We start from the raw sequence: 12,625 nt of genomic DNA, 5'->3' as shown, positions 1-12,625 counted from the left end.
GCCTTTATCCATTTCAATATGGAGTATATTAAAAATAAACTTCTGAATCATGTGCTGTACTACTGTTCATTTATTCATAGCCACAAGTACTCAAACTGTCCACGCACAGAGATATTACTGGAGCATACAGTGGTAATACATGTTACAGCACGGAGGAATAAACCCATCAGGATTTGTGTCTATATTGAACCATTACTTAATTTTACAATCCGATCATTGTTGGCATTTTATGAAAGATTTGGTTACCTATTGCTTATTTTATTGCATAACATATCAGGAGAGTGGCAGACATTTATTTGCGCATTTTTATATTGAGAAACTTGGACTACATTTTAAAGACTGCCAGCTCGGCTTTATATTGAAAGAGGATCCTGACTGTTTTTAAGATTTGTGAACGTCATATTATTTGCTTATACTATCTTCGATAATGCTAAGTGTAAACTCATGGAGACACAATTTCTCTGTTTAGCAGGAGTGCCTCTAGATTATTCTGTGTGCTACACATTGCCTAATGGTTATGAGCCCCTGGCATAAATGGATCTGCACAGCTTGATTTTCTCTTATGGTATTTTTATTTTTTTTCTCACATTTTTTGCTTATAATATCAGGACATAAATTCTTAAAGAAGACCTCCAGTGGAAACACAGCTTTCCATGTCTGCATTCCCCACCTCACTGTATACCACACTTTGTCACCTTAATGACCTCCCACTGTCTTTTGACGGCAGGCGGTGCAGGTGCTTGGTCTACAGCGGCGTCTTTTGGCATTGCTGTAGAAGAGGCGGATGAGCGCTCATGTGATGAGATGAGCACATCCTCTGAGCAGGAGCTGTAACTTACAGCTCCTGATCATAGAGAAGCCTCAGGAACACAGCTGGGATCAGAAAACATTGCAACCCCAGCTATTTAACCGTGACCGCGGCATGATCAGAGGGAACTCTCCCCTCTTTTATCTAGTCATCGGAAAACGGTGACATGATCAAAGACCAGGGAATCCCTCTGCAGTCAGCCCTGGGGACCTAGAAAGGACCCCAGGGCTGTCGGTTCAGTTTGCCTGCTGTTCGGGCACATGAAGTGCTGCCCTAACAGAATCCTGTGTCGAAGTGATACAGTGTAATGTATTAGCATACAATAGTTTAATGGGATTAACCCCTTCCCGCCGCAGCCCTTTTTCAGATTTTCGTTTTTCCCTCCCCACCTTCCAAAAGCCATAACGTCTATATTTTTCGTCGATATAGTCCTATGAGGGCTTGATTTTTGCAGGACGAGTTGTAGTTTTTTGAAGCACCATTTATTTTGCCATATAATGTACTAGGAAACGGGAAAAAAAATTATTTGTGGGGTAGAAAATGAAAAAAACAGTGATTCCGACATGGTTTTTTGGGCGCCGTTTTTACGGAATTCATTGTACAATTAAAACAACATGTTATCTTTATTCTGTGGGTCAATACGATTACGGCGATACCAAATATATATAGTTTTTTCTATATTTTACTACTTTTACAAGTAAAAACCTAAGTGTAAAAAAGAAAATTTATTTTGTGTTGCCAAATTCCGAGGGCCATAACTTTTTATTTTTCCGTCGATTAAGTTGTATGAGGGCTTATTTTTTGCGGGATAAGCTGTAGTTTTTAATAATACAATTTTGGTGTACATGCAACGTTTTGATCACTTTTTATTAAATTTTTTGTGGGAGATTAGGTGACCAAAAAATAGAGATTCTGGCGTTTACGATTTATTTTATTTTTTTACGGCGTTCATCGTACGGGTTAAATAATGATATATTGTAATAGTGCAGACTTTTACAGACGCGGCGATACCAATTATATTTATTTACTATGCTCTAGGGGGAAAATGGGTGTTTTTTGAACTTTTAATTTACATTTTTTATTTTTTTTTACATAAAAAAAAAAAAAAAAAAACTTTAACTCATTTTTACTTTTTTTTTTATTAGTCCCCCTAGGAGACTGCTGCTAAGCAACCAGCCCAGTCTGATATATAGAGATAGAAGCAGCAAGAAAATTAACAGGTGAGAGACTGACACATGGAATACCATGGTGGTTTCTCTTGGCTCAAATACCCACAAAATCTCTCTCAGACCGGAGCAGGCAAAACTAAATTGGGTATGATCCAACAAATACCCTAAATAGCATATATAAAGTACAGTGAAGTTTACCGCTCAGACGGCACTGGTAACAGTCCAATATCATTCAGTATAGACACTCTCTCCCAGAAAAATGCAGTGGACAGTCCGCAATCCAATGAGGGTGTGGATGGTAATTCTTATCCTTGTAGTTCCACCAAGCTCCTTATCGTCTCCCTCCACATTCAAAGAACTCCTGGTAGGAAAAGGATCTTATGTCTCTAATAGATGGAAAAAGGAAGACACATAGTGCAACACCCTCTGAAAAAGATTGCTCCACGCCAAGTTTAATCCATACTCACAGAAGTAACAAGAAATAAAAGCATCAAGGTAAGTAAAAATCTTTAAAATTTCTAGGCGGCACGCCAAACACTCTCGCCCGACCCTGGGTTTCGCCCTTCCGGCTTCCGTGAGTATGGATTAAACTTGGCGTGGAGCAATCTTTTTCAGAGGGTGTTGCACTATGTGTCTTCCTTTTTCCATCTATTAGAGACATAAGATCCTTTTCCTACCAGGAGTTCTTTGAATGTGGAGGGAGACGATAAGGAGCTTGGTGGAACTACAAGGATAAGAATTACCATCCACACCCTCATTGGATTGCGGACTGTCCACTGCATTTTTCTGGGAGAGAGTGTCTATACTGAATGATATTGGACTGTTACCAGTGCCGTCTGAGCGGTAAACTTCACTGTACTTTATATATGGAATACCATAATGGTACTCACGGGAAAATTTTAATTTGGCCAGGAGTGTTCCTTTAACCCCTTCCCGCTCCTGGACGTACTATTAGGTCATGGCAGCTGTATCGTTCGCGCTCCATGACCCAATAGTACGTCTCGGGAGGAACGGCCGTTTCGGCCGTCCTCCCGACACATACAGGAGCTGTGACAGCTGCTGTCTCGTACAGGAGCTGTCACAGCTCCTACAGCGGGAACAAATCGCTGTGTCCCCGCTGATTAACCCCTTAAAAGCCGCGTTCTATAGAGATCGCGGCTTTTTAGGGGTTAAGCTGCCATCGCCGGCCTGCTACACGATAGCGGCCGGCGATGGTGACTATGGCAACCGGACACCAAACAATGGCGTCCAGCTATGTCATAGACGGAAGCCTAGTGGGTCCTGACAACGTCAGGACCCACTATGCTTGCTGTCAGTGAGTAGCTGACAGTTCTAATACACTGCACTACGCATGTAGTGCAGTGTATTAGATTAGCGATCAGGGCCTCCTGCCCTCAAGTCCCCTAGTGGGACAAAGTAATAAAGTTAAAAAAAAGATGTGTAAAAAGAAGAAAATAAAAGTTTTAAAAGTATTAAAAGTAAAAATCCCCCCTTTGCCCTTATCAGTCCTTTATTATTAATAAAAATATATAAACAAATAAACTATACATAATTGGTATCGCCGCGTCCGTAACGGCCTGAACTACAAAATTATTTCGTTATTTATCCCACACGGTGAACGCCGTAAAAGAAAATAATAATAAACCGTACCACAATCACAATTGTTTGGTCACTTCACCTCCCAAAAAATGGAATAAAAAGAGATCAAAAAGTCGATTGTACCTAAAAATGGTACTGATCGAAACTACAGTTCGTTACGCAAAAAATAAGTCCTCGCATGGCTTTATTGATTGAAAAATAAAAAAGTTCTGGCGCTTAGAATAAGGTAACACATAAAGTGAATGATTTTTTACAAAACGTATTTTATTCTGAAAACGCCATAAGACTTTAAAAAAAACCTATAAACATCTGGTATCGCCATAATCGTATCGCCCCGCAGAATAAAGTGAATATGTCATTTATAGCGCACGGTGAACGGTGTAAAAAAAAAATTGAATAAAAACTGATCAAAAAGCCGCATGCACCCCAAGAAAACTACAATGGATTCCTCAAGGGGTCTAGTTTCCAAATTGGGGTCACTTTTGGGGGTTTTCCACTGTTTTGGCACCACAAGACCTCTTCAAACCGGACATGGTGCCTAATAAAAAAAGAGGCCTCAAAATCCACTAGGTGCTCCTTTGCTTCGGAGGCCGGTGCTTCAGTCCATTACCGCACGAGGGCCACATGTGGGATATTTCTCAAAACTGCAGAATCTGGGCAATACGTATTAAGGTGCGTTTCTCTGGTAAATCCTTTTGTGTTATAAAAAAAATGGTATAAAGAGGATTTTCTGACAAAAAAAAAATATGTACATTTCACCTCTACTTTACTCTAAATTTCTGTGAAACACCTAAAGGGTTCATAAACTTTCTAAATTCTGTTGTGAATACTTTGAGGGGTCTAGTTTCTAAAATGGGGTGTTTGATAGGGGTTTCTAATATATGGACCCCTCAAAGCAACTTCAGAACTGAACTGTAACCTAAATTTTTTTATAAATTAGGCAATACTTCGCTTCTTACATTATACTGATAATGAGCCGTGCCCACCCTGAGATGACCCCAGTTTTGACCGTTTGTATAAACGGAGACCCCTATTAGACAGTTTCAGTGCCCGGTTTTCCCAAGCATACACCCCCGAGAAGTGTATTTCTATTGAGGAGTCCCTGGTACATTTTAAAGGGAGGGTTCAATTCCGCGAGTACCTGCCGGGTAAGAGGGCAAGGTATGGCGTGAAGATGTATAAGCTATGCGAGAGTGAATCAGGGTATACCTACAGGTTTAGGATATATGAAGGAAAGGCCACCCACAAACCAGACTGCATCCTGGACTACAATAGGTACATGGGAGGGATGGACTTGTCAGATCAAATCCTGAAGCCCTACAGCGCCATGCAGTGAGGTATAAGAAGCTGGCCGGGCACATCATACAGATGGCATTGTACAATGCGTACGTGCTACATCGATGTGCAGGCCAGACGGGAACTTTCCTGGAATTTCAAGAGGTGATTATCAAGAACCTAATCTTTAGGGACCAAGAAGGGGGGGCACCCAGTACTTCTGGAAGCGGGGCCACACGCATGGTACCAGGGCAACACTTTCCAGGAGAAGTTCCCCAAACTGGCAAGAAGGGAAAAAGTCAAAAGAGGTGCAAAGTCTGCTATAAGAGGGCGATAAGGGATGACACAATATATCAATGTGACACGTGTCCCGAATAACCAGAGCTCTGTATGAAAGAGTGTTTTAAAATTTATCATACATCCCTTGGTTTATAATTTACCCCAATTTTACTTACCCTGATGCACTCCGCACAGCATATCGCCGCTCGTCTTTCCCCTCTGAGCCCTGCTGCGTGCCCAGGCAGCTGATAACAGCCACATGTAGGGTATTGCCGTACCCAGGAGAACCAACATTACAGTTTATGGGGTGTAGGTCTCCGGTCAAAATGCTCACTACACCTCTAGATGAATGCCTTAAGGGTGTAGTTTTTAAAACGGGGTCACTTCTTGCAGGTTTCAACTGTACTGGTACCTCAGGGGCTTCTGCATACATTACTTCGCACTAGAAAATCCCCAGTAGGCCAAATGGTGGTCCTTTCCTTCTGAGCCCTCCCATAGGCCCAAACGGCAGTTTTTCACCACAAATGGGGTATTGCGGCACTAAGAACAAATTGCGCAACAGAATGGGGTATTTTGTTTCTTGTGGAAATAAGACATTTTCAGCCAAACCGACATATTATTTGAAAAAAATAATTTTGTTTTAATTCCCAGCCCAATTCAAATAAGTTCTGTGAAGAAACTATGTTGTCTAAATGGTCACATTACCCATAAATTAATTCCTTGAGGGGTGTAGTTTCCAAAATGGGGTCATTTGTGTTGGGTTTCCATTGCTTTGATACCTCTGGGGCTCTGCAAATGCGACACGGCACCCGAAAACTAAACCAGCTAAATCTGCACTCCAAAGAACACATAGCGCTCCTTCCCTTCTGAGGCCTCCCATGGGCCCAAACGGCAGTTTATCGCCACAAATTGGGTATTGCTGCACTCAGGAGAAATTGGGAAACAAAATGGGGTATTTTTGTTCTCTGTGAAAATAAGAAATTTTGATAACAAATGACATCTTATTGGAAAAAATGCAATTTTTTTCATTTCACAGCCCAATTCAAATAGGTGCTGTGAAAAAACTGTGTGGTCAAAATTGTAACAACAACCATATTTGAATTCCTTGAGGGGTGTAGTTTCCAAAATGGGGTCACTTCTGGTGGGTTTCCATTGCTTTGATACCTCTGAGGCTCTGCAAATGCGACATGGCACCCGAAAACCAATCTAGCAAAATCTGGACTCCAACAAACACAAAGCGCTCCTTTCCTTCTGAGCCCTCCCATGGGCCCAAACGGCAGTTTATCACCACAAATGGGGTATTGCCGCACTCAGGTCAAATTGGGCAACAAAATGAGGTATTTTGTTCCCTGTGAAAATAAGAAATTTTGATCACAAATGACATTTTATTGGAAAAAATGTCATTTTTTTCATTTCACAGCCCAATTCAAATACGTGCTGTAAAAAAACTGTGTGGTACTATTGGGGGATTCCTACTGTTTTGGCACCTCAACACCTCTTCAAACCTGGCATGCTGCCTAAAATATATTCTAATAAAAAGAGGACTCAAAATGCACTAAGTGCTTCTTTGCTTCTAGGGCTTGTGTTTTATTCCACGAGCACACTAGAGCCACATGTGGGACATTTCTAAAAACTGCAGAATCTGGACAATACATATTTAGTAGTATTTCTCTGGTAAAACCTTCTGTGTTACAGAAAAAAAATTGAATAAAATTGAAATTCAGCAAGAAAAATGAAATTTGCAAATTTCACCTCCACTTTGCTTTAATTCCTGTAAAATGCCTGAAGGGTTAAAAAACGTTCTAAATGCTGTTTTGAATACTTTGAGGGGTCTAGTTTTTAAAATGGGGTGTTTTATCAGGGTTTCTAATACATAGGCCCCTCAAAGCCACTTCAGAACTCAAGAGGTACCTTAAAAAAAAGGCTTTTGAAATGGTCTTAAAAATATGATAAATTGCTGTTTATGTTCTAAGCCTTGTAACGTCCAAGAAAAATAAAAGAATGTTCAAAAAACGATGCCAATCTAAAGTAGACATATGGGAAATGTGAACTAGTAACTATTTTGGGTGGTATAACCGTCTGTTTTACAAGCAGATGCATTTAAATTCTGAAAAATGCAATTTTTTCAAAATTTTCTCTAAATGTTGAAAATTTTTCACCAATAAACATTGAATATATCGACCAAATTTTACCACGAACGTAAAGCCCAATGTGTCACGAGAAAACAATCTCAGAATCGCTTGGGTAGGTTTAAGCATTCCGACGTTATTACCACATAAAGTGAAATATGTCAGATTTTAAAAATGGGATCTGAGCCTTAAGGCCAAAACAAGGCTGCGTCCTTAAGGGGTTAAAACACAAAAGTTATAAAATGCAACCAAAAGAATGTTACTCTTATAAAACAAAAATTCAGGGGTAAACATCTATAATTATTAAAGTGGACATATGTCCCAATGGAGAAGCACTGCGAAGAGCTTCCTCCTTGTGGTTTCCTCTATTCACAGTTTGCCCATCTGTTTGGACAGACTCTTTAGTTCACTATAGCTTGGCTCGAACACACATGGTATTTGATATCTAGGCCAAATGTATGCTACTTGGAAAACGCATCTCTTGGCAAGTCTTTGCCCTTTGGCAACTAGAACAGCTTTTAAACGGATACCTACACTTTTCAATAATTAAGTGAATGAATAGATACATTGTAGCAGGAGGACAAGAAGAGAGATGGAGATGTGTTTCAGGCATCAAGCAATGCCGCCAAGTGATGTAGCCAAGCAGCAAACAGACTAGTGTTTAAACATGCAGGTTTTTGATTTGAAACGAAAATCTCCTTTTAAAAAGATTCTTCATACAACTAATAAAGGATTGTGTAATCAACCCTCCTAGAGCAGAAAATTTATTGGAATACAGAACAAAATAATCCATGAGTATTGTTAATTTATCATTTTCATTCGTGCCTAGTTTACATATAAAAGTACAGATGAATACAATAATCGAAACTTACTACTTAAAACCATATCATATCATATTAAGACCCCCATGATCAGCCATTCATGGCACATCCAATTAATATGACAAATGACTATGAAGGGACAACACCTTTAAGCTCCAAGTGGAAGTCTTACATCCAATTTAGCTGGGTTGTACGGACGGTGTAATCCCTCTCCATATGCCCAAATATGTCCCCTGCTCTGCATGCCCATCTACTAGTCTGCACTGGTAGACACTGTAAAACCATAGAATAGTTGCTTATGAACTTAAATGACTAGTAAGCAATACCACATTTTCAGTAGTAAACGTGTGGCTACCAGCAGTTATCCCCAGAGATGTATATAATTTGATCAGTTTCAACAGCAGGACCGACAGTAATCAGCTAATAGGTGGGGCAGCTTGAATTGACAACTGAAACAGCTATCCCATCGGTCTTATGGCCCTTTGCTTTTTAAAAGCAATGTATAAGCAAAAGGTGCCTTGTATGCACTTAATACTAGATGATGCCAGGCCCCCTTCACTGTGCGCCATCTCATACTTCTTTAGAATGCTGCCCTGGAAGCTGCTCCGCTATCTGTGGTCGCTTCTCCTTTTGGCCTCTTACACAAGTGTGTCACCAGGACAGACCTCTTGAACATAGAGCATCTAACAGGTCCCTTAAAAATAACAAGTTAGCGGGTGCTGATAAGAACCGCTGAATGTCCAACTAAGCTGATTGGCCAAGTGGGGTAATGTGGCTACACCCACAGCACTTTCTTATGTGGCATATTCAGAGACAACATTAAGATCTGTGGTTCTGTTTTTAAACGGCCTATTAATTTTTCTTATTCTATTTTACAGCTGCACCTGCACTATGGGGCAGAATATACAGAACATAAAGAATGGGAGTGCTTGCACTAAACGAAGGGGCGTAATTCTCATAGGATTGTCATAATATATATTATATATACACATACATAGTGCAAAAATAAATACCTTGCACTAAACGAAGGGGCGTAATTCTCATAGGATTGTCATAATATATATTATATATACACATACATACTGTACATACACACACACACATACCTGTGCATGTTCACTCTGTAAGCAGCTTGAGAAAGGCCATTTGGCCCAAACGTCACTGTCACCTTGTTGCTTTTACACAAGCTATGAAAAATATAAGCTAAGCTTTGAAAGGAAACCCGGTGCCTTTGAACTATTTTTTGTTTCCAACCACAGCACTTGAACAGGTTCCCGACCGCTGGCTGTGTTTTTACAGCCAGCGGTCAGGGTCTCTGAAATCCGCCATATAGACTAATTACGGCAGAGAGTATCTGTTGGTTAGTTAGTATTTAGCGCGGAGGACGCATACGCCATGCTGTGAAGTAACAGAATGTGAAACAGGATGAATTTTGTGCATGGTCCATACGGTGTGTGAAAAAAATGCTCATGTAAACTGACGCATTGGCCATAAAAATGCAAATTTTATTTTGTTCCATCTCATTCAAGAAACTTTCAGAAGTAATCTGGACTTTCTAAAAAGATGATAAACCCCTTGAAGAAAATACTTGTGTGAATGAAGTCATTTATGGGGTGTTTCTAATGGTTCAGCAGCATTAGGCCCCCCAGAAAACAGTATGCTTCTATAAAATCAAGTGAAGAATTCCTGGACCAAAAAAAAGCCTCCTTTTATGCCAAGCCCTGGCACATGCCCGCACAGTGAATAAAGCACACATATTGGGTGTCCTAGTGCACGGGAAAAGTGGGAGAATGTGAAAGGAGATTCATTTTTTCTGTGGTCCATACTGTGTGTGAAAAATGCTCGCATAAAAGGACGCATTTGCCAAAAAATGCTAATTTTACAGCCACAGAAGGACACTTACATTACATAGAAAGCAAGCATTCTGAATTGCTCTGAATAGAAGCTGGCTTGTTTTTTAGGAGCATCTTTTAGAACTCTTAAGTTAGATTGATCTGTCCTAAAAGTAAACCTTGTTAATGCTTGGTAAAAGATACCCTAGCACAGGGGTCGGCAACCTGTGGCACACCCGTGCCACAACTGGCATTTGGGGCCTCAATCTCTGGCACCCTCCCAGTGCTGTTCAGTTACGGAGGTCTATCCTATGTGCAACCCCCTCCTGTAAGCTGGTGTTCAGTAGCTGCGGTCTCTCCTATGTGCAACCCCCCCAAAGCTGGTGTTCAGTAGCCGCAGTCTCTACTATGTGCACCCCCTACCCTAAGCTGGTTTCAGTAGCCGCAGTCTCTCCTATGTGCACCCTCCCTCCCCTAGCTGGTGTTCAGTAGTGTGGCACAATGGGTACTTCATCTCTGATTTTTTTTAATCAGCACGTCATACAAAAAAGGTTGCCTATCCCTGCCTTAGCATTTGCAAAGTGTTTACCAAGCTGCCCACACCACCAGGGTACCATGTAATTGTATGGGTTAACCCTCTATACCTACTTAATACAAATGGCTGTGATCACAAATAATGTTTTGCATAGTCCATCCAAACTTCATACAGTTGTAGGTTGAAAGATTTCGGTACCTGTAAGCATTCTTGGAGACTGGGCGGGGATCAAACTTAAAAAAAATGATGCACATGAGTAGTTTCTAGTAGGACACAAATGCCTTAAAGTTGTCACTGCATTGACCGATCACTGTTTCATGGATATTTCCTTAGTTGCCTGCAGAAAAAAAAGAAAATTAAATATGCAAAAATAAATACCTTGCATACTTTCATTTTTAAACATCACCACCTATTATTGGAAGCCAAAGTTAAAATTGCCCACTGTTACCATTAGCAACAGTCAACTTAAAAAGAACAGGACACCGAAGGCACATTTGTGTTAATGGGCGGCATTTATCTAGATCACGCCAACACATTCCTACAGCTTCAAGTGTCACTTAAATGGGAACTTAATATTGTAGTTTGCAAGAGAAATACTGGTAGGTGAATAATAACTAATACTTGAAATTTTTACCACAAAGTAAAACTAATATTTTGTGGAGTTGAAACCTTAATTCAACACATACATGCATAAATTATGAAATGGATTTGTTTCCCATTGGTTATATAGCACCAACATATTCTGCAGCGCTGTAGAGAGATTGTCCGTCTCCAATGGGGCTGACAATCTAATTTCCCCATTTAAGCCACACACACCAGGGCCAATATTTGGGGAAACTAATTAAAATATCAATAGGTTTTTAGAGTGTCGGATGAAACACGTGAAAAACATACAAACTCTATGAACGTGGTCAGATTCTCAGTGCTGCAAGGCAGTAACCTATTTACAGTTCTTTTAAAAATCAAGGTTATACTTAAATAACAAAATTATGTAGCTTTCTAGTATTCTTTATGTTCCAAAGCCTTGCCATGCTCAAGTTCTCTGCCTGCAGGCTTAGGCGATCGGGGTATATGTTGGAATATGCTTGCCCCCACTATGCTGAACATAAACTCTTATCCTGGAATTTGTGATGTACATTTACAGGGATATCTATCTGCCTAGAGATGAATAATGACAAACTTCACTTTCATACTCATGTATTCCATTATGCAGGTAGGTACATACCTGTATAGGATACATGCTAAGATCCCCTCATAAGGACACATTCTGACAAAGAGTAGCATATAGCTTTAGATCTGGTTTGACATTGTTAATTTGATTGAAACCTCACAGAAGTGGTCCCCAACCAGTGGCTCGTGACCTCCAGTTGCGTGGCTCGCGATAGGATCCCTGAGTTATGACCATATGCATTGACTACAATAAGATTTCCAAACGGACTACATTGAAGACATATCCTAAGCTCTGAACCGTGCCAATTTGGATGGTATAATACATATTTTCTTCTGTATATACCACTTTAAACATGCAATACCACTTGTACCACTTTCTTGATTTCCGCCACGTTTCTCCATGTTTAGACTGTGGCTCGCGACCATCACTCCAAGATTGTCTGCCATGTTACAGATACAGTGGAGCCGTAACCCGTTCACTGTTTATACATACACATCTGCGCTAGGGCTCCGTTCCGTCAGAGCTTTCCATCGGAACGGAGCCCTGACAGACACAAACGGAATCCATATATTTCCGTTTCCATCACAATTGATTTCAAAACGACAGAACCCTTGCACAACGTAGACAAACGGAAACCATTGGCGCCGAATTAGTCAGAGAGATGGGGGGAATTAGCTGTTTCAAATATTCTTCGCTATTACTAGACCGCAAAATTACGGAGGATCCTGCTTAGTCGACCCTTCCAGCATATGGAAATCGAGAAATTATGGCTTGCCCCCTAATTCTCTCCATACTCCCCACCGTCGCAAGTACTGCTGGGGCCTACTGCTTTTACTAGAGATATGGAACACTTGTGCCAGGAGATTCCCTCCCTCCTCCCCATTATCCTTCTAATTTTTTATTCTCTTCTAGCAGATAGCCTTACCTCAGCCATGTTTGAACCGTGGTTCCAAAATAAGCTGTTTCAATATGCTGATATAGTAGGCCCTTGTTCTACTATTCTATAC

At 40.6% G+C, this 12,625-nt stretch overlaps 1 protein-coding gene across 2 annotated transcripts in view; it reads right to left on the bottom strand.

The window, feature by feature from the left end:
• The window catches only part of TANGO2 (transport and golgi organization 2 homolog), a 256,910-nt gene that overhangs the window by 163,763 nt on the left and 80,522 nt on the right, over window positions 1-12,625 (bottom strand). For both annotated transcript variants that reach the window (XM_075832535.1, XM_075832529.1), the window contains exon 2: window positions 10,646-10,784. In XM_075832535.1, coding sequence (XP_075688650.1) covers window positions 10,646-10,701 — 56 coding nt within the window. In that variant the 5' untranslated portion in view covers window positions 10,702-10,784. The remainder of the gene's footprint in view (window positions 1-10,645; window positions 10,785-12,625) is intronic.

Source organism: Rhinoderma darwinii, chromosome 1 (genome assembly GCF_050947455.1).
Source record: "Rhinoderma darwinii isolate aRhiDar2 chromosome 1, aRhiDar2.hap1, whole genome shotgun sequence".
NCBI classification, from domain to species: Eukaryota; Metazoa; Chordata; class Amphibia; order Anura; family Rhinodermatidae; genus Rhinoderma; species Rhinoderma darwinii.
The sequence above is the reverse complement of the archived record's forward strand: the minus strand, read 5'-3'. Positions and strand labels throughout refer to the sequence as shown.